The sequence below is a fragment of the Atta colombica genome, unplaced genomic scaffold (assembly GCF_001594045.1).
Source record: "Atta colombica isolate Treedump-2 unplaced genomic scaffold, Acol1.0 scaffold112, whole genome shotgun sequence".
Classification (NCBI taxonomy): Eukaryota; Metazoa; Arthropoda; class Insecta; order Hymenoptera; family Formicidae; genus Atta; species Atta colombica.
In genome coordinates, this window is record NW_017259198.1 from 933182 (window position 1) to 956867 (window position 23686).

At 35.8% G+C, this 23686-nt stretch overlaps 2 protein-coding genes across 8 annotated transcripts in view; one reads left to right on the forward strand and one right to left on the reverse strand.

Annotated features, from left to right (window-relative positions):
• Window positions 1–3582, forward strand: part of LOC108694057 (protein windpipe) — a 22704-nt gene extending 19122 nt beyond the window's left edge. For 5 of the 7 annotated variants that reach the window (XM_018203311.1, XM_018203314.1, XM_018203316.1 and 2 more), the window contains one exon: window positions 946–3582. In XM_018203311.1, the coding sequence (XP_018058800.1) occupies window positions 963–3044 (2082 nt within the window). In that variant the 5' untranslated portion in view covers window positions 946–962 and the 3' untranslated portion in view covers window positions 3045–3582. The other 2 variants (XM_018203317.1, XM_018203315.1) reach the window with 2 other exon arrangements.
• A 2584-nt stretch (window positions 3583–6166) lies between these two features.
• Window positions 6167–10591, reverse strand: LOC108694056 (insulin-like growth factor-binding protein complex acid labile subunit). The gene is made up of 6 exons (XM_018203310.1): window positions 10187–10591; window positions 9587–9890; window positions 9016–9244; window positions 8280–8875; window positions 7400–7817; window positions 6167–6782 (listed from the first exon to the last, which is right to left on the reverse strand). The coding sequence occupies exons 1-6, from the start codon at window positions 10376–10378 to the stop codon at window positions 6167–6169; spliced, it is 2355 nt and encodes a 784-aa protein (XP_018058799.1). The 5' UTR covers window positions 10379–10591.
• Window positions 10592–23686: the final 13095 nt, after the last annotated feature.

Consider the following 23686-nt stretch of genomic DNA (forward strand, 5'->3'; position numbering starts at 1 on the left):
CGAATTATATAGCAACTCTTAGAAGTATATGTATTAAGATTCTAATGATCGTAATACTTTCTCATAAGTTAACTCTTACTTTATCGTACAAACTGTACCGCCTCTTATCTGTAGCCCCACATTGATGATTGCCGAAGCAATGATAATACGCTGATAAGAATTGCCTGGATCACCGGGTTTATCAGCGTTTGGCCATCGCTTTTCAGCTTGGCTGATATAATTGAGTATCGAATGTATCACGCGCAACTAGAATCGACTTGAATGTTTTGCAGGTGCTACAACGGTGGTAATTACCGTCAGGCTGGGCGTGTGTACTAATTACAGGCATTAGATAATTATTGTTGTGTTAAGCCAGCCGGGACGTTTTACTTTCATTACTTTCCTTCACGGTCTGCTTGAATAGACCGTGAAAATTACGATCTTTCGTGTATGCGATTACAGGATATTACAAAGTACAACGTAATAGCAATAATAAGCAATACGTTTCGCTTGCTATTACGAAACGTTAATACGTTATACAGTAAGCGATGAGTAATGCTTTATTATTGGACACACCGTATATCGTGCTTTCTGATAATTGCTTATCTTTGGTATCTTTAGTTACACGGTGCGTGTCCAATTTAACTCTTAAAAGTCCACTTCTCTACCCATCGCGTTGACCTCCTTTCGGTGGTCGACCGCGTTGATCATCTCGGTATGTAACGTTCACTTCGAGTCTACAATGCACAGTGTTAACATTTGAAAATATTAATAATCATCATTACAAATGCCCCACGCGATATGCTTGGTCTTGACACGGCGAATTACATAATCCTCATTCATCTTCTACGTACGTGAGGTATTTCATTGCTATTCTTTTATAAATATTCATCGCGTAACAAAACTAACAAACACATGTATGATATATTATTGAGAGATGTATTCATATGCGATTTTTTGTTGCAGATAAATCAGATCGAAAGATGCAGGCAGCACCTCTGCTGTCGTTCCTCCTTTTGTATCATTCGGGGTGGACCCACGGGCTTTGCAAGTTGAAAAACAGCACCACAGCATGGTGCGACCAACTGAAAGACCTCAAGGACATCGAGACGCATGATCTGGAAACCTTGAGTGCTCCGGTCGCACAAGATGTTTTAATTCCTGGCCTCTTTGACAATTTGACTAACCTTAGGCATCTTGACTTGTCCGATGGCGATCTGAAGAAGATCGAACCAGGAAGTTTTCGAACTTTAAACAACTTGAAATCTCTCAATCTTGGCGATAATCGCATCGAATACCTGGATCTAGCTTCCTTGGAAGGTCTGATCCATCTGCGAAGTTTAAACCTGCGGAGGAATGTCATCCGACAACTGCCACCTGCACTGGCGCGTCTAAAAAATCTTAAGCATCTAGACATTCACAGTAATCCACTCGAGTGTAACTGCGCCACCCTTAAAGTCCGCGATCTTATCGTACAGAGGGGCGTGACGGTGTCGAAGAAAGTCGTGTGCGCGGGTCCCGGCAACATGAAGGGCACATCGCTGATGAAACCAAGCGCGATGATCATTTGCAACTTCGAAGAGCAGGATCGGGAAATGCAAAACGATCAAGCGGAAGGGTCTGGAGAATCAGATTTAGGATCCGGAGACGTGTTGGATGGATTCAATGAAGAGGAAGAAGAGGAAGAAGAAGAGGAAGACATAGAAGATAAAAACAACACATCGGAAAAACCGAAAGAATCAGAAGTTGAAACGCCTTTCCCGACCGTGTTGATAGATTCCACGACAGAATCTTCCACCTCGAGAATAACCGTGGAAGTCACTACTGGCATAACAATGAATTCTTTACAACATAGCACGGAGGACGAAGAAATTTTCTTCGATAACGAAGATAAGAAGGAACAAACATCCACGACTGAGATGTCGCAAAAGAAGGACATTAAGGATGTCTTGTTTTATCCAACTGCAGGTTCTGGCGATGGAGATGAAGGTTCTGGCGAAGGATCTGGTGCTACTGGAACGCATTACGATGAGGAGGAGACTGAGAAGGCAGATACTAGTGAGGGATTCTTTGCCACGGGCGCAGGCTTTTTGAATACGTTTTTTGGATTTGGAACTTCCGTGACTACGTCGACAACTAAAGAGCCAAATCTTGAAGAGGAGGAATTTATACATGTATCGACTACTAATCTGGCCACTGAGGAGACAATCGTGTCTGACAAAAGCTATTCAGTTGAAGCCGGTATTGAAAAATCCACCGAGGTTACCACAAAGGTCATACCGCCTAATCTTAACACGAACGACGTAGTGATAGCATCTTCTGATATAATCGATGATTCTAAATCTGATAATATGATGGATAGAGATAACAATGAACAAGCAGTATCTTCACCTAAGCAATCCAAGAAAGGCATGGGCTCATATGTCGTTCTGGCGGTTCTACTCGCCATAGTGGTGGCGTTGATCGGTTTCGCCGCGTATAGAGGCGATATATGTAAAAAGAGGAAGTCACGCGATGTAGAAACCGGCACTGAGATGAAGGAGATACAGAAATCTCTTTTAGAACACGGTGAAAATTCGATTCAACCGAAGAAAGAGGAGAACACACCCTACGTAACGGAACTCGAGAGCGATCCTCTCGTGAAAGTCAAATCTGCTAATGATGATGCAAAAATTGATGAGATCCACGATGACGACTATCAAACGCGAGAAACGCCGCGTCTCAATGGCACTGTTGATCATTCAGAACCCGTGAAGCCGCCTAGGAAGCAACTTTCACAGGACGAAAATGCAATTTTACAAGATGATGAGGTGAGAGAGGAGAGACCTCGGGTGGACATAAATTCCTTGAAGAAAAACTTCCTGGAGGATAGGAATCCGCAACCCTCTACTTCGGCGACGACCAATGGACCGACGACGCATTTTCCAGAGCCCAATGGACCACCGCTCAGTCCAGGGGCTCAAAGAGTGAAGATCACTCTGCAGGAGATTCCCGACAGTGTGCCAAAGACGCCTATACTCATTACACGAACAATGGCTGGTGAGAATCTAGTCAAGACGCCATGAAGCAGTCCTGGGGAGAAAATCTACGAGAGATAACGAACGTTATATCGACCGATCGTGTTCGTCTGTCAAATAGAAATCGAAAGACAAATATGTGTGGAAATGAAGGAGAAAGTTTTTTTTTTAAAGAATGCGACATACAGATGTGATTTATAATAACGTTGTTGTTCCTAGGGCTGCACACGATTTGACTCTTCGCGATGGATTTTCGTGATAAAGAAAGATTACCGAGTCAAAGACCATATATGACAGTGGCTAGGGGATAGCTATTGTTTTCGGCAGGAAGCTGAAAGTGTGCAAAAGGTGACTGAGGAACAGTTGTAATCTCAGGCCATGTTTCGTTGAATAATTGGACGCACGAAATGCTATATGTTATATTTGTTAAAGCTATATGCTGTGCAGGATGTCCTTCGGAAAGATATTGTAATATTTTTTACATATTTGTAACTATATCATTCATTGTGTTTGACTATTCACAAGAAAATCTCGCAAAGTCATAAATTCTAATTGTCGACTTGGAATTCTAATTTGAAAATTTATGTGAGCGAAGTAAATAAATGAATTTATTTACTTTTAATATTAGAAGTTTTGTATTCACTAGATGAATCAAGCAAATTACTATGAAAAAATGGAGAAAAATATTTCAGATTTTAAAGAATCAAGAAAATTCAGGAATCTTTTTTTAAATAAGATTGTAATATTAAAACTCTAAAAAATAAAAATGACTAATAAAATGACTCTTTAATATTTCTAATATTAAAGAATAAAGAATAAATAAAGATTTATATTTGCTTAAAGATCCAGAAAATTGTCGAAATCTTACAATTTTTATCCCTTATAATTCTTTTATCAATGCAATTCTTGTCTTTTCTTCTTAATTTAATTGAGTGAAAATGAATGATATTTTGGACATCCGCATTTATGCTATTCGCGTAGGAGTGAGTATAGCGCGAATGGAGCAATGTACGAAGTTAATATTATAGTACACTAGTCAGGCTTCCTAAAGAGTCTCGCGTGTCCTGCGAGCACCAGAACGAGGACATCGAGAATTTAACGGTATTCATTATCGCGCGAGATCGCATCGCGAAGATCCTTAGATTAATCGAGGATCGACGAAACGTTCGCCGTACGTCAGGCATCGATGAGCATTCCAGTTCTGCCATATTTTTTTACGCACGAACCATCGAAGATTAATGAAATCATCGGCCTTACGCCGTCTTTCGATCAAATCACAGATTGTTTGCCAATGCGTACCTCGTAATTTTTAGAGTGACTTGTTAGCGTTTTACATAGGAAACGTTTATACGCGTTTTGGACACGGAGGAATTTGTAATTTAATGAAAAGAGTTTGTCAATTATGAATAATGATCTTTGGAACAGCTTTAGTATGGAGCTACAGAGTACGAACGTTTGAACAATACTGCTAACATTGTAGACCTATTATTCACGTGAGAGAAAATATATACGTAATATCCTGTTATCACGTTTCTGCTCTTGTAGTAGACGCGATCTCCTTGCGATCATAGAGGCACATGTTTCAGAAAAGCAGTGACTCGTATTTTCATGTGCATTAATGTATTTATTCGTTGCATACGATGCAAATTGAGAGACAAATTTCGTGTATGCGTGTGACGGATGCTCCATCCTCCATGATTGCGTGATTATCAGTTAAATGGACGCGTCATGTAGCTGTGCGCGGCCGCACGGCGTGACATGCGCCGTAATGCGTTATCATATTATCCATACTATCGACTATTATTCCTTACATTCTTTAAGTCAAAATGTGTCGAATACTGTTAAGGCGTATATGATTTAATTTTAAAATAGCGCGAACCCCGTTAGATCGAAACTTGTCCCAACGACGCACATCGTCAGATTTAACTTAGCGATAAAATAAAAAGCTCAGTGAAGACTTTATTTATATGTTCAGCCTTTGATCAATAAAAGAGAGTGTTATTTTGTTGATCCATCATGTACTTTAATCATGCGTCATGGATATTCTTTGGCCTCGCTTTGTTCTCATATTCTCGAACACGTCACCAATATTACGCGTGATTTTATATACATTTATCTGTTACATAATTATTACCTGATGACACTTTGCGTCTAAAGAAAGCGACATAAATCACGTTGACTATCAATATTCGTATAAAATGAAGTATAAGTAATGAAGAAATATAAAATATATTTCATAACTTTTCATGTCAATGTCCTTCACATATATAAATATTACTTTAATATCTGTTCATAAATTTAGATCGTGTAAACTAAATGAAAATTTACAAGTCTTAAATATTTTTATATCCTTTTCTTATAAATAATAAATAATAAATAATAAATCCACACAAAATATAGTCGATAAAAGCGCAAATAAAACGCCCACTACGCAAAGTAATGATTATTGGGATATTACTAAATTTGTATTAGATATTTAATGATCTAATTATTTACAATTTATAAATATTAGCGTTTATCGCTTCTTACTTTCGTAAATGATATATTAATATGATGAATGATTAGTTCATAACTATAATCTTGAAGTATCTTAATTCTTTTTAGATTGAGAAGAAATTACCGTAATTCGAAATTGACGTGTCTTCGTTACATTCAAACTGGTAATCTGACGTTATTATAGCTAGAATCTCTATAGAGGAGACAGTGTTCCAAGAAGACGCTTGTACTTTTGCTCTTCTTCGGAGTAAACCTTTTACTATTGGCCAGCCGACTCATTTGTCATTTCCTTGATTACTAATCTTCCTTAGGCAATATGTGTATTTAACACAAGGGAAAAAACCGGTTTGACAAGATAAAACCGCCGTAATATTATCGCGCAAACTAATATGTGTTATCGTAGATCCGTACCCACCCTGTTGATTTAGCGTTGATTTGGATCGTAGAAAAACGACTTTTGTATCAAAAGAATAAGTTTTAAAATTACAAAGTTCCATATTCCGCAAAATGTACAATGTAATATTAATTGTGTTTCCAGTCGATTTATAAACACGGTGAGAAAATATTAAAAATCTACATACTACTTTTTTTTTCTTATATTTTTATTAAATTTTTATTAAAATATCAAGAAAGTTTTATTATATGTTTTGAAACAATTCACAAATGGAAATAATTTAAGACTCGCGTTCCATAAACGATTCTCTGTAGCCACTCTTGGGTTCTCGTTTGAGCTCCTTGATGACAATGGAACGGTTCGAATTCATTACTTGGACGTCGGAATCTTCATCGTCGGTCACGTGCTCGTTTCTAAGCACATATCTTCTCTTTCTCTTCTTCGAGGTAGGCGTCTGCGGCCTTGGCCTGTCCTTGCTACTGCTGGACTCGAGAGTCTCGTCCACAATGCTACGCCTCCTAGCTCTGCGCACTGAGGAAGTTCTAGGATTCGTATTATGCAGTTGACTCGTGTCACATATGTTACCACTGGAATTATTTCTCTCTCTTCTGATTCGTTCCTGCCGGCGTTCTTCCCGTCTCAATAGATCATCTTCACTCTGAGTCCGTTTTCGAGGTCTCCTCGTACGTCTTTTCTTTGTCCGTAGATTATCCATAGAATTTATGGAACGTAAAGTACCATTTTCGATGGAAATCTCATTTAAAGCATCCATGGAATGAACTAATCTTTGCATCTGGACTGCTTCCTCATAACTAGGTGGACCGACTAATTCTAAAGGATTAATTCTGATTTCCTCTGGAGCCTCCAATGCCTCTATTTCTTCCAAACGCTGATTCCTAAAAGTATGATGAAATAGAGCTTTTCTTTGATTTCATCGCGCTATTGTAGCTAGGTATATTATCTGTAGCGTAATTTAAATGTTGAAAGATTAATTATAAAAATTTTTGTGTAATACACATTTATTCTATAATAAATTTAATTAATTTGAAGATAATTGATAATTAGAAAAATTTTGCGGTTTATATTTATTAAAAATTTTGCTAAATTAAAACATATAATTATACGTTGGTATAAGTAACGCACTCTCTGATATCACTTTTAAAGAGATGAATAATGTACCAACTTGCGAAATTGTAATGTAAACCTAGTTCTAGACAGATATCTGTCTTATCTGTTGCAGGTAGGTGTGTCCACTTTCCCTAGCATACATTTTCTTAGTTATTCATTTTAATTATGTTGAAAAATATTGTAAACATAACGCGAATATTAAATTACTCAAACATTTATTTTGCTTATTGTATCATAAAATGAAGGTTGTGTATTTATTGATGGCATGCCGCGCATATTGATTTTACTTAAGCGAGGCAAAGTAAAATATCTTTAGATGTATTTTGCATATATATATATATATACACAGAAAACTTAACAATTAGTAATCCGAAAACATCTTTACCTCCTTTGCAAACGTCGTAATCGTTCTCTCTCTTCTGCTAATTCCATTTGCCGTCTCTGCTCAAGGACTCTTCTCTTTATCTTTAGGGTGTGCTTAATCGATATCACGCTGCCACACAAAACGACTAGAATAAGTAAACTGATCATTACCATTCCCCAAGTTCTGTCTTTAGGATAATACAAGTTAGTATTCCATTCATTGAAACATGCGGCTTCCCACGAATAGCCGGAAACGTTCGCCGGACTTTGACAAATCAAAGTCGACCTCACAGTTTTGGATGGAGGTTCCATTAAGTACTCGAAGGTGTCATAGAGTTGCATACAGTCGCATCTCCATGGATTATCCTCTAAACGGACTGTGATCAAATATAGATTGTTTTGAAATATGTTAGGATCCATTGCCTCCGTCAAGCGATTTCCTACGAAGTAATTGATTAATTACATATAAAACATAAGTGCAAAAGATTCAAGATCTACACAAAATAAAAATGCAGAAACAAATCAATTTCAAAAATACAATTATACTCAAATATAATAATTTTCGAAAATCATGCATTATCGATAAATTTCAATGATTAATTAGATTTTTAATTAAAAAATTTATATAATTAGAAAATTTGAAATTCTTCTTAATAATTAAAGAAAATTTTTTAACTTTTACAAAATGAAAAAACTATTAGAATATATAATACTGAAACATATTTTGAGGCAAGAAACACGATTAAATAATAAATTATAACATATTCTCTTAAGAAAAAACTGTAATTTTAAAATTAGATTCTCATCCTCTAAAAATTAATGTCCTATCATTAACAATTCAATTCTATCAAATATCTTCTTGAAATTGTTTTCTCGTAAATGACTCAAAGATTGGTATGTACCTGATAAGTCGATCTTTTGCAATAATGGTAATTCAGTAAAGCTGTCATTGTGTAACTCGACGAGTCTATTTCTCTGCACGTCTAGTATTCTTAATGTCTTCGAATTTAAGCCGCGCGGTAACGACTGCAGATGATTGTCTTTTAAATTCAGAATTTTTATTCTGGATAGATCTTCTAGAGAATTCGCCCTAAAGTAATTAATTAGATTGAAGGATAGATCTAATGTCGTAATAAAAGACGACAGATACGGGAATCGGTACAGAGAGTTGTAGGAAAGATTTAGAAGTCTGAGATCGATGTTATCCCTGAATGCTAGCTTGTGAATTTCTCCGAGACTGTTCGCAGATAGATCCAGTACTTGAAGCTTTATCAAACCTTCAAATGTGCTAGCATTCAATAGCGCCAAGTTGTTCGAGTTCAAGTACAAGTGCGTCAGCTGCCTGTTTTTGATGAAAATACGATCTGGCAGTAAACGAATTGTGTTGTGAGAGAGTCGAACCTGCGTTAACGACGGTAAACCATGAAGACCGGGTCGGTCAAGATTACATCTCGATACGTCCAGTTTTTTTAGCTTTAGGTGTTCTAGGGTCGAATATCTACAAACGAGTAATGTATTATATTATTTGTAAAATTCCTATTAAAGGTTTTTATTTAGTAAGAATTATCAAATCTATTAAGCGATTCTTTTCGATGATTAATTTAAAATTAAAATTATAATCAAATAAGATTTCATTACCGAGTGCTGTACACTAATGTAGGATTATTGACCAGTCGTAGCTCCTCTAATTCTGGAAATCCAACAAAAGTGTCTGGATTCAGATAATTTAGAGCGCAGTCAGACATATCCAACCATCGCAATGTCTCGCTGACAGGTATTTGAATACTTTTCAGCGGATTTCCTGCAAGACTTAGAGTATTCAGCGCCGAAAGTCCATTTAAGGATTCATTGCCGAATACTTTTATAACTAAAACAAATAAAATTTTTATTAGTTTAATACATACGTGCATATTATTGAATTTTAAGAATTTTTTCTATATATTTCTACGCAAAAAAGATAAATTTCCTTAAAGATAAATATCATTAAATATATATTATATCAAATATTATATATATTACTAAATTAAAATATGTCCATAAATACGTTTCTTTTTCAAATTGATATTAATTATTATGATAATATCGATTTTATAAACAAATATGATATTTTAATAGATATATCTTTTTAAAGATCATCTTTAAAAAATTCTTTATATAAATCATTATAATAAATATTTTTAATAACACTTATGACTATCTTGATACACACGGCAATGGCCGGCATCCACTGCCTGAAGCACTTCGCTGGTTAGCCCTTTCAAGTCAGGTAATAGATTCCTTGAGATGTATAGAACTGCCAGGGATGGTAGCTGGCTAATGGAAGCAATATCTGCCGTATTTGCGATGAGGTTGTCTGATAGATCTAGTCTACGAAGCTTTCTTAATTTTTCGATATTATTCGGCAAGGATTTGAGCTGATTCTTGGCCAGATTTAAGTACTGTAGATCAATCAGCTGATTGACTTCGTTGGTGATCTCACTTATACGATTACTCGACAAATCCAGATGCTCGACCTATTACAGAAAAAGCTAATTTTAATTAGTAATTAAATGATTTATTAGACAATCATCTAGAAGAATATATTTGTCTGAATTGGTAGTAGTTTAATTATCTTGATCATATCTTCTTCATGATTCTCATCGTATATTTACTGTACTATTTTATATTACTGTACGATATATTACTGTACTATTTTATTTTACACGATTTTATTTTACACGATAAGCTGCAATGAATTGTTATCTTACAATGAAATTTATAATAAAATACCGCTAACAAAAGAAGTATTACTCATCGTATATATATTCACCACATTACTAATATTTTCGGGAAATATCAGTATTCCCTGCTTCGAACACTCGATAGTTCTGGGTAATTGAGTAAGGCGGCACAGACACCTGCCAGGACATATGCTTTGGCACCTCGTAATTGACAGAATTGTTAGCCACGTGATTAGCAGTGCAAGAAACACGCCGCGATGTCTCATTGATCCTTCCTCCATGTTTCTTTTTTATCACCACGAATCAGGTCGAATAGTTGCGCATAGTCCACATTCTTGCAATTCAATTCGCCTCCAAAATGACGTTTACGGCCTCCCGATCGCACATTGCCAACGTCGAAATCTTTGTTACGTATGAGAGAAGTTATACGAGAAAATAAGATCGCTCACTGAAAATTCTCTCGCTCCGAATCGATGATCGAGCGTACTGGTTCTTCGAACCGTGCTAAGAGCACTGAGAGTTAGTAGCTATCTTGATAAGTAACGCACGGTACGTCGCACGATATCTTTGTAAGATAACCAGACCGCCGTGTCGAGGTGTTGACTGCGTTATTACGTGCAAAAGGAATGATAAAAGGAGAACCGGATAAAGATAGAGAGGTGAATACACTTGTAATTATGTGAAGGTTTGTCCGCAGGATGAATGGCATCCGATATTAATCTATTCTGTTCATATTGATAACGGTTTGAGTCTCGTCGAGAACTATTTTATTTACTACTTAAATCTATGTTTTATATGTATTTATTGTTCAATTAGCAATTTCAATAGCAGTTTAATATTAATCATATTATGCTTATATATAATGTACATTTATTAATTAATTAAAAGACGTTGATTTTGATCAAATTTCTGCGTGCGTCCGCAACTTGTTCGAGCTTTAACCTCATCAATTTTTCGCTACAGTATTAGCATCGCTAAATTATTGAGACGTGGATATTTTAACGAGCTCTGGCGAGATCCGGAGAAACAGGTTTTCCACAGAGGAGACATGAATGGAAATCTGAATGGGCAGTGCTGTGGAAAATGTAAGACATTAGATAAATATCTCAAGTATCCCAAAAGCCGATATTGAAGCGGGCATCTCAGTGGTCTAAGCCTCTCTCGGCTGACCCATGCGGATATTTTCCTCCCCTCGCGATGCTGTCACCGCATTACGATCTTTCTCCATCGTTTTTTTTTTTCGATCCGACAAGATCGTGCGGTTTCTTCTTTCCGCTGTTTCCAATATAGAAATTAGATCAAATGGAATTCGTTATCATATTTATCACATTTATATTTATATTTTTTATTATTTCGTGTACATGATTACTAGTAAAGCACAGATTGCTAATGATCATTTTTTCATGGATTGCAACATTTTTTATATTATATTTATAGAAAAGAATATTTATAAATACTAAATTATTTGAATTTTGAAAAGGAAAAGAATAATCTTAAGATTCTTACTTTTTCAAGAATCTAAATTTTCAATTGCTAAATTTATGGTTTAGATATTCGAAAAAGAAAATTCGTCAGAAAAAATAATATTTCTAATAATTTGGAAATGCCAAGATTTTCGAATAAAATCTTTATTACAGTTAATAAGAAACATAATAAACTACCTAGTCAGAAATAAATTAATGATAAAGACATCTCAATGTAGAAATATGGTATAAGATTATAACATGAAGAATTTAAACGTACATATAATGCGATTGAATAAAAATCTAAAAGAGTTAATATTAATTACACGAGTTAAGGACAATCTAGATGCCTCAGCCACGTATTTATGCAGAAGAAGCAAGTGACTTGTGATTATTTGTTCGGATTGCGGTGAAAAAGACTCGGTCTAAGGCTCCACCCCTCAAAGAGAAGGATTTAAAAAGACCTTATCCGCGCAGGACAGACTCGTTCTCTTTTTCACACGTCCGGTCGGGCCAATGGCGAGGGCAGGTCACACCCTCGGGAGGGTGCGAGAGGTTTAGCTAGCGCCGGCGCTTAGCCCTGGGCTTATCCGGTGGGGAAGAGGACGAGCTCTACCTGTTGATACTAAACCAACCCCTTCGCGATTTCGCAAATCCGGAGTTTCATCGTTGCACTCATGGTCACGCCCTTTAGTTCAACAGATATCCACAATTTTTTGTTAGTAACCCTCCTTTATGTGCGATTTTATGATATCATAAAAAGAAGTATCGTATTTTAGTAAGAAAATGATATAATTCGCCTTATTTACATCAAGTTTTTACAGATCGGAATTTTTGGGGAGAGCTTTCTGACATATGGTATATATCATATTGAGTCAATTTGTTACACTTATTCGTTAGGAAAGTAATATAGGTTTCACGATATATAACTGACTGCTTAATTATTCAATGTTATGGTTAAATAGAATAACAGATAATAATTATGATCTAATGATAATTGAATTATCTAATAGTCACATAAATATGGTTGAAAATTGAAAATTGAAAATTCTCTATATCGATTCTCCATATCGATTTCTCATAATTACATATTTCATAACAGAACACCGATCTCTTTTTTGACTATACCTTGCTCTTTAATCTATACAATTGGGTTCGTGATAGTGGTTGTGAATATTTACGCAAATATCGAATTCGTGTTAGGTGCAGTAACCGCCGCGAAATGAAGATTCCAACCACGAGAATGGCTTCAGGATCGATCATCTCGGCGCGTCGATTCCTTGGGCTCACCCTTGTGCGCCGAACACCAGCAAAATCAGGTAGCAGATAGCTATAATTAAAAGTCGATCAGGCCAGGCCTTTAGATACAGATAAAGAACCTTCGTCTGCGCGAATGTACAGTACGCTCCAATAACGATCATCTGATTGGTCACAAGCTTGTAATCAGTAAAATAAATAAGATAATTTTAAGAAACAACTAAATAGAAAAAAAAAAACTTTATATGAATAATACATAGCATAATTATGATTATACATCAAGATAGTTGTATATTGAAAATATCAATACATCCTTTAGAGAGATACAATTTACTGAAAATTACTGATTTTGAGCATATTAAAAGCATTGAACAATAGTGTTTTTAATATAAATATAATAATTAATCATTATTTTCCAGTATTAAATTCTAAGCAATATTAAAGAAATAGAAAATAAAGAAATAGAAATTAAATAAAGAAATAGAAAGAAGTAGAAATCAACTTAATAGAACTAAACGAATGACGCTCTTTTGCTGCATTGCGAAATTACTTCATGAGTTTCTTTTTGGTCAGAAAAAGATTCGTTTTTCGTAAAGTATCGAAATTATCTTTTTACATGAGAAATAAAGAAGAATAATAATTATCTGTTTTCTCTATAATCTTCACATTTGATGAAATAATTGAAGTCGTTTACTTACTTCAACTCCTTTTTACCCCTGTCGTTCCGAGCTGGTAGTCTCAATTCATCCCAATCGATGTTCCTCCATCGTCCTCGAGACGTTTTGCTGGCAGATCGGTCTCTCCGTCACTATTGAGGGCACCTGTACCGGAGAGGATATAATACCGGCGCGTGCTATCTGGAGTATATTTTTAACGCCTTCATTTCCGGCCGCGCTGGGACACCGGAAATAGCGGGACGATACCTCGCGGTGTTTCAGGTATTGATCAGTTCGAGGAGCCGGTGCTACACCACCCAACCATCCACCCCGTCAGAAGAGGAGGGAGGCTGCACGGCTCTGCAGACTCGAAGCTTCGACCCCCACACGGTCCCCCGCGTCTCCGCCACCCCCGCCACTGACGGCAGCGTCCCACTGGCGACGCCCCTGTCCGCCACCCCCAACCGCTGGCAGCGGCGTAACGTCGAAGACGGATCTTTAGGTATCTCCGCCGTCTGCGCTCGGATCTTCGGACTACGCTCCGATGGCTCGGAGCGAACGAAAAGGGTGGTTGAGTGGGTGAGCGGATAGCTGGTGGGGCACGTTTTTAGGGAAGAAGCGGGAGCGGCGGAATGAACTTTGTTGCTTCACGGTGCACACCCGTCGCGACATGTATATAGAGGGTGGTATCGATGGCCGCGTCGATGACCAGAATATGGCTCGCTGATATACTGAAATCGCTCGAAGCACCGAACGAAGAATTGAAAAAAAAAAACTGAAAAAAAAAACAAATGAATTTAATTTAAATCTTTGAGAGATGTATAAAATAAATTAATATTAGCAAACTGTATTAATTGAAGTGAAACCGTCAATGATCGAAATATGACTCGCTGATAGCGAAGTCACTGGAAGTAGCGAATAATGTAAGAGTTTGAAAGAACCAAAGAAATACAAATGGATTTGATGCATTGAAAAAATTTAACAAAGTAATATTAGTAAATCCTATTAACAGAAGTGAAAAAAAAACAATATATAATGAGATTATGTATAATCTGTACAGAATTAAAAATTAATATTTGCATCTCTCTCTAGAATATAATGAATTTGATAGTAAATAAATAACTACTGAAATTAAAATCATTTTTCAATTTTTTAGCTGTTATGTATCTCCAGGCTTAAAAAAATAATTTTTTTTAAATGTAAACTAGAGAACAGTATTTTATTATTAACGTAAGAATATATTGTACGCGTTTGTTGCATTCACGTATTAAAAAATGATTCCTACAAAATATCCTTTTACGCATTATTCTATTCTGTGACATTATTCTATTCAAGCGAACGAGGACATATGGAGCATCATGCGCGCAGATTTGCGATTTCGAAGTAATTTTATTTTTCCTAAACTCATCCCGATCTTTCGCGGCAGTCCTTAAGCCGGGTTATAAATAACAGCTTATCTTTTGTCAGCTTCAACGCCGCCGCGACCCCGCATAAAGCCAAACTCTACCCCTCTTGATGAACCCTCTCTGCCACCTTTTATGCTTCATAAGGGGTCACGCGCGAGAAGACATCTCATGAAACGTGCATTCGTAATTGCTTTGGCATGTCCCTAAATCAAATCCCGCGATTTTTCCGCATTGGAGAACATGTACGTATGTTTTACAGAGAAATAAAGCCGTACGAGATCATATTAAACTCTCTCACTTCTAATATCGCGTCGAGATAAATTAGAGTTCAAAAATCACTCAGCTATTGAAGAAATATTATGACTAAGCATTCTTGATATGCTATGCGATATCTAAAACTAAATGAATCGAGTTAATATTTTTATTTTGTATTATTGACATGCTAATTATTAATTGTTATTCATAAGAAAAATACATGGGATTGTTGTAAATTTATAATATTTGCCTGTCTGAACATCGAAGAATTGATCAAGAATAATTATTGACAATTTTTTGCTTTTAAGTATTCCACAGAGAGTAGTATGTTGGAACTCTTGGCGCCTGTAAATAGTCAGACCTTTATGACGCCACGTATTTAGACTTGATAAGCATGATTAAATGCTAACTTGTTCAAAAGGTTCTATATGTAAAGCTGGTGATTTCGAATAATTAGCGACGAAATATACTGCGTATTATATGTTCGTTCTTATAATAAACTCGACTACATCGACACGACCAGCGCGTTTTACATTGAAAATCAGCGCGATCCCACGGCAGACATTTATCGAGTTGTCGTTTAAGCGGGTTGTTGGTTGACGGCTGCGCGATGTGGAAGTAGCTTAAGTAGCTGGATTTCTCGCTGATATTTGAATGGATGTCGGCTATTTGTGGTTCACTGCGTCCTTAACAAGATCAGGGACATTCAGGCACGACACCCCCTGAGGATGAGATGCACGACCCCGCGCACAACGATGTAACTACGTATGTGTGCGTGCATGAGTGTGTGTGTGTGTGAGAGAGAGAGAGAGAGAGAGAGTGTGTGTGTGTGTGTATGTGGGGTGTGTGTGTGTGTGTGTGTGTGTGTGTGTGTGTGTGTGTGTGTGTGTGTGTGTGTGTGTGTGTGTGTGTGTGTACAGTGCGCTCGCTCGCACATCTGTCGGCGCTCCCAAACCCCGAAAGAGGACTCGTCCTCACTAGACCTCAGCATCCTCAGTGTTTCCGTCGTATTGTCTAATCGCCTCCCGGTTTCACCATTCTGTTACCCTCTGCCTCTCCTTTCTTCCTTTATTGTTTCTTGCCTTTATATTCTTAATATTTATAATTTTGCATCACTCTTATATATAAAGAATAATTATCTTTGTAATATATAGAGAAATTAATTAATCAACATCTCTCTCTCTCTCTCTAACTCTCTCTCTCTCTCTCTCTCTCTCTCTCTCTCTCTCTCTCTCTCTCTCTCTCTCTCTTATCTTTGAATATTAAAAATGATTTATTATTTTTGTATCTTATATTTCTCTCAATGTTATTAGATAGTAGTACTAAAGTAATTCGTATTTTTAAGCCGCATAATATTTAGTTATTATGTACTTAAAAATATCCAGAATTTGTCAATCAATTAAAATTCTTAGATATATATATATATATATAGGAATAATTATTTATCTTTGTGTTTATTTAATAATCATATTCATTTATTTAAATGCACAGAAAAAAATTGTCTGGTTGAAAATGGATGAATCAAAATTTTTCGGTTGAATTTCTTAGAATTTTAATTGAGATAATCAAAATTCTGGTTGTGTGTGATAAAATCTACTAGATTTCTTATTTTTATAAGAAAGAATAATTATATTAATCAGAATTCTAGTTATTCAACTAGAATTCTAGTAAAACCAAAAAATTCTGATTTGTCTATTTTCCATCAGAATTAATCCAATCAGGTCATTTTTGTCAGTGTGTAAATTGCTTTTAAATACATAGAAAACATTTCCACAAAATATAATAAACTCTTTTTTACTTTCCTTCTCTTATCCTCCCTTCGACGCATTGATGTCTTCCCTCATTCACGTTTCCTCTCATAAAAGAGCGGTTCTTCGCCCTTAGATGAATTCGAATTCGAATTCACTGTTAAGTTTGTCGATAAATACGCGGATTGTGAGTCACTCATCTAGTACACGGGATTGTTTCCGTCAACGACTAAGAATCGCGAGGGAAGAAAGCGTATCGTGGATGAGAGAGGAAATTTGTGCTCGATTAAGAAGGGGTGGTATGCCAAGTATTGCAACAGGATTAACTATATTCGCTTACCAGTCTTTTACGCAATGTTTAATGCTCTTTCGTTTAATAGAGTTTGTTTTTATATACCTCATATATGAGGACTACTATATAATTTTGTATGTTGTCATTCTTATGTGTAAAAAACCAAATATCTCTATAATATAGAACAATTAAATGATCAAAATTTTTCGGTCGTTAAATACAATATTAAAAATCATTTTTGTAACATTATTTTTTTCGATTCTTCTATTTCTCAGTTATTGAATTTGAAATTATTAGTAGTTGTAAAAGGTACATTTATTCACCTATACTTGAAAATAAAATGTATCAGTAAATTAAAATTCTTAGATACATCATGCTGTAAAAACAATAAACGAACATTTCTACTGCTTGTCCATAGAGAAAAATGAATTAACTACGAAAATAATACTTTAAAGTAAGGAAATTTTAAAATTATTTTTAAGGTTTTAAAAATTATTCTAAAATTACCAGTTACAAAATTAATAATTATTTCATTAAGACAGAAAATACATATCAGATATGCATTACTATCTATTTTCTATAACGTCCATCTGTCGCTTACCCTGATGAGTGTCTCATTGTCGGCACAGCAGCGTCGAAAGTTGCTCGCGGATGAGTATATTTCACGTTCACGACCGCGGATCGTTCACTATCTGAAAACGTACATGCCAACATCCGCGTTGCGCGCCTAAAGAGAGCAAAGAGATGGCGATGCTGTATGACGGGCAACATGCCAATCTTGCGCGATGCCTTTTATTGCTGCGATAAGCGGCCTGTGTCCCCTCCATCTCAACCCCCGTGCCACGCCAACGAGACTGGCAAAATGTTACAAATGTAATCTTTACTTCTGCGCCTTAATGGACATTTTCTCGCCATTGCGGCGCGTGTTACCCGGGGATCCTCGCACTCGTAACATTTGACAGAAGGTGTCTTCTTTATGGCCGAGACGGAAAAGAAACGCGATAAGCTCCCGTCAACAAGACCGCGAGCTGTATTACGAGAAACGATGGCGTCTGAGATAAATGCCTCTTAGCATTTTGCTCGCGATAAGTTTACGGATTTTCGTCGTTTAGTCACTTAGAACGATTTATTTTACTATAACTTCTTTAATTATTATTTATTAATATCTAATAATCTAAAATTGTTTTAAAAAACTGTCACTAACTGTAAGTAATTTAATACATTTATGGAATTAAATTTTTCATAATTTTTTGTATTTTTATGTTGTATTCTGCTTTATTTTAAAAGTAAAGAAAGAATTTCGTTGAATAGTTTCTTAATTGATCATTTTTTTGAAAAACAAAATTGAAAATAATTTATTGAAAGAGTTCGATATTGTCACATTTGGCATAGATATGGTCTAGAGATTTTGATGTGTCGCGAAAGACATTTGTTATTTTTAATTACATTATGATTGATTTTTTGATGTTGTACATGTTCGAGAAGTACAGCGCAGCGAGGCTTGAATTACGCCAAGTCTCGCCAGTTCAGGAAGACTTAAAAACTTTGATCCATCTCTACCTATAAACCCCATTCCGAGCAGGACTTCAAGTTCTTCCTCAGATAAAACGGAGCTTGGCCCGTCACCGAGTAAAGAATTTAACGAGATTTCAGTCAATCTTACTCAAAGTAAAGTCCGCTTTTGTGTTAAGCAAAATTACTTACAAAGTGTTCAGATAATGCAAATATATTGTATAGAATATTAAGCAATTTTACGACGAGATAAGATGAGAAATTTCACATTTTTATTATATGTAACAGTTTTTTAATTTAAATGAAGTTAATTTAAATGAAGTTAATTGAAATATTGTTAATTGTCAGAACGCGATAAATCTTTATGGACAGACAAGAATTCTTGTTCCCTTTATTTATCGACGGTAGGCACGTTTAAGTTATAGATGCAAATTAAAACGCTCATTCATCTTATGGTAATTACACGGTTGGGATTTGCAAATCCCTTGAACTTTCTTATAACTTTCTCCTACCGTCTTCACTTGTGGTAAGCTTACACATCGTCATATCGTATCAATGTAAATTAAAGAATTCATTGCATTTGTCGCAAAATAATGTAATTCAAATAATTTAACCTTAGTAGTTTTATTTACTTAAAAAATAAATATTTTTCGACTTAAATTCAAAGATTCAAAGATTGTTGCTAAATTATATAATATAATAATATAAATAATAATATAATAACGATAATCATTACGCAATGGATAGATAACAGAAAACAGATGTAAAAACAAAAAGCCACGAATACACGGCTGCGTCATCTCAACATGCACTTTGCCAGATTTGCCGAGAGTTTGCATTCATATACATCGCAACAGCGGAAAATCGCAAGATGATCCCTTAGGTTTATCTTAGTTAGAATAGAAGGGATTAAACTCAGGCTTCTCGCAGGCGGCAGTTATTTTCAATTATCCTTCCACCCCCTTCGGAGCTGCAGCTTTTCCCACCCTCGGTCGTTCCTAGCCGCTCCTGGTCCGCTCTCGGGGGTGTGTAATGTATGCGAGATAAAGGCCGAAGAGGCGCCGTCGTAGACTAAGATATTACAGGGAAATGGTATAAGGTGTGGAACGTAGCGGGTGGAGGTGGTGGCTGGCAGGTTCCCCGTGTGGTGGAGAGGGCAAAGGGGTGCCCATAACTTATCGCAGATTTAAGGCTCTTAGACTTAAGGGACTCTAATAATAATATAGCGCCATTCCGACACCGTTATAAGGAATCGCGCGTATAGCCGGAATTGTGTACTTCGGCGGAGTCCCACGGATCGTGGACGTGTGTGCGTGTATTTCCGGATGTTGTAATAGCGCCGATCGTTACGGACTGGAATAATTTTTACGGCGTTATATATCTGAAGCGTTATATATGTCTGATAACGAGACTATCTCGTTAAAATTTAGATAAAATTATTGAGGAAAGATGAAGAATATAAGAGAAAATAGAAAAATTTGTGAGATAGAACGAAGTGAGATTTTGATTTTGTTTAGAAAAATATGTAGATTCCTAAAACATTTATATGTACAATTTATATAATTTGTTTTATATCATTAAACAAGTCAAAGACTACACATTTAAATTCATAAAATATGTCTATTTTTAGATTTTAAATTCAGAAACATTTTATTCATATCTGTATTTCCTCATGTATCTTGACAAATTGCTAAATGTTCCGTGTGTCAAATTTTCAAATTTTCAAATTTTCTTATAAGACCTCTCCAAAGAACACAATCTCTGCTAGTTGCAACAACGAGAGGTATGGTCAGATAATGCAAAGAAGGAGGGCCGGTGGGCAACGAAGAGAGAGATTTAAGATGGCGCAGCGGCGCGGTAAACAAAAGCCGCGATAAATTTCGTAAGTCGCCGAATTAATAAAAGATTACACCGCGGTTACTGCGGGCACCCGCGAGATAAGAAGACTCTCTTGGCGGAGCCTCGAGACCGCAGCTAAATCATCGGATATCTTGCCCTGCGATACATAAACCACCCTTCAGGCTTACTACGTATACGTTGTATACAACCCCCGCGTTATCTTCGTCGGGACGATGCTCCGACTCCGCATATAGTCAATTCTCCAAAAGAAATCCGGATGTTGGTTCTCTCGCGACGCTTTCATGAGAAACCGCGAAAAATTATATTGATTTATAAAGAGATAATATAATCATTATCTGAAAATGTCATCAAATTAATGGTATAGTTATCCTAATGCAGAATTAAAAACAAAAGCTTGATGTTAATTATTTTTTCTTTTAGTATGTATTGTTCATCTATTTCTTAGCGAATGAAAAAAATTAATTTTACAGCGACAATTTATTAGCCTTTAATACTGTAATTAAAAAATACATAACAAAACTATATTCTATTATAAAAATAAAGAGATTACTTAGTATTTAAATATTTTTTAAAATGGAATTGGATCTTTTATTACACATATACATTTTTGTCCTTATATAAATATTTGTAAGTTACGTAGACATTATTACTATCACAGCAACACAAATTGATTCATTCATGTGCGACCTATCGCGGGATCTCTATATTTACTTACTATTACGGGATAAGACGTCGCAGGAACTGACATGGACAAATATATAGGTCCTTTATTAATTGGCAAGCAGGACACTTTGACAGACAGTTGGGGATGGGTGAAAGACCGAAAGCTTTGCTTTGATGTTCGAGGACCGCGGTCCATTTCGTACTGCAAAGCTCAATTAATTAATTGGCGAGAGAGTGAGCGCGCTTATGAGTCCAACAGTTTCAAGACACCGTTAAATCTTTCTTTGGTAAACGACTGGTAATTTTTTAACTTTACATTTTCCTGAGGCGACGCGAGTTAAATAAAATCTGAAATAATCCTTAGACTACGAATTATCCGTGCAACGGTCTTGAGATGATAAGATCCTAATCTTTTGCCCCTACGCTAGAAACGTTAAACTGCGCTGATTGCGAAACGCAGATCCGGCCGTACTCGTTTACTAACTTACGATGATAAATTATTAAGAAAATCAGTAAGAGAGAAACTCTAGACTTAGTGAAGTGAAAGATATATGTGAAGTTTGTATTTCAGCGCGATTATCTCCTTTCAAACTGACCTCGCGACACCGTTGCGATTAGACACACCAAACCTGGATATTTGTAAAGCTTTCTTCCATAAAAGGAAAGAAAACCTAATTCAACAAATTATTGTCACTTATTTGATTTGTTAATTTATTGATATATTGGAATTAGTCATAAAAAATTAGTATTGTAATCAGAGATTTCGAAATAATAAATTCTACTAACAATACTCTGTATTATTAGTTAACTATTTAATAGAATATAACAAAATTGAACCATATTTGAATATTAATCATTTGCTTACAATATAAAATATTGCTACTGCAATAATCAATAGAAATTTAAAATAAAAAGTTATAAGATACAAACATAGTGTCTGCATCTTTATTTTTAGTTTTTCATTTCTTTATTTTCTTTTATTTCAAAGATTCTTTTATTATATCAGCATTTTATTATATTAGCGTTCATTTTTGACTTCTTTTCAAAGGCAATTAGACTCGAAGTAACACGCGAGTTTAAGATCGATTATCCTCTTATAATATTTCTCTCTCGATTTATCATTTTCGACGCGATCTAGTTTCACGGTAACCCATGCGATCTTTGACGCATAGATTTTCCACATAACATCGACCGCGAATGTTCGTTAAACGTTAAGTCCGCGGCATTAAGACACGGTGGACAGCAAGTAAGAAGAAGGAAGCAACCGAGAAGTACGAGAAAGAACGAGTTGAAGGAGGAAGAAGATGAAGAAACGAGCTGAAGGCACAGTGGCGGCCACCAGAGGCGGTGATCTATGGTGGGATTACCGGTGGCGGTATTTCTTCATAACCGTTTCTCCGGGTCGCCTCTCTCTTTTCTCTTCTTCTTCTTCTCACTCTGGCCATCCTCTTCGCCCCTTCGGCGACGTTCTTTCCTAGCTGCGGCTGGCTCCAGCAGGTTCTCACCGCAAGAAGCTCCTCGGCTTCTTCGGCACTGCCTATATCTCCCTACGTCCTACTACGGTAACGTACACGCCTCCGCGCGCGCGTTCAGCTCGCGGGGGGTTGTATCTTAATAACATTCATGAGCTCAGATATACCCGCCAGATTTATTGCTCCGACACCCGCGGATTCTGCGAAGACCTGCGAACCGACCCCTTCGTCTCTTCTCCTTGGGTGTTTCCTTTCTTACGCTCCTTGGTCCTCCACACTCCGCTTCCTTCATTTTTCTCGTCTTCAGGATCCCCGCGTCTTTAAGCTCGCGATTTTGCTTTCCTTATAGAGTGTAATTTGACAACAATTAAAGCTGTAAACTGCATTTTAAATAATTTAATTGAAGAGTTATGATTTTGAGGAAAAATACAAAAAAAAATGCTACTGAATATATATATTTTTAAGTCTCCAAATGTTTACATGTTCTAAAAGTGACTCAATGTATTATTACTGCACGGAGAAAATTTTATATTAAGTTTTAATACAATTTTAAATTACACTTTGTTATGTCTTGTATTTTCGATGGATCATCACAACATGATTTCGATACTTTTTTACTCTAGTAATAGTAATTTTTATCACAGAAATAAAGTAATTTTTGTTAAAAGCCATATTTTAACATGAAAACAATTAATTTTGACTATGGTATGTAAACAAATTTGCTAGGTATATATTTTTTAATTATCTTTATAATACTAACTTTTATTCAACAAGTTTTGATTTTGTAATAAAAAATTTTTATTAAAAAAAAGTGTAAAAATTATGTTGCATTATTGTTTTAAAAAAAATAGCTGTAACATTTAAACTATTTATCATGATAGTCCAGCTTCTACAACATTATAGTAATTTTAAATATTATATAAAATTTTCTCCGTGTGAAAAATAGTAAATATTCGTCGATGATTACATCAATTATAAGTATTGAATATAGATAAGTATTGAAGC

Excerpts from the sequence above, each read along its gene's own strand:
- LOC108694056 (XM_018203310.1), bottom strand. The coding sequence starts at position 10,378 with ATGGAGGAAGGATCAATGAGACATCGCGGCGTGTTTCTTGCACTGCTA. Across the intron at positions 9,891-10,186 it reads CCGAAAATATTAGTAATGTG|GTCGAGCATCTGGATTTGTC; the intron begins GTGAATATATAT and ends TTTCTGTAATAG. Across the intron at positions 6,783-7,399 it reads TTACGACGTTTGCAAAGGAG|GAATCAGCGTTTGGAAGAAA; the intron begins GTAAAGATGTTT and ends TCATACTTTTAG.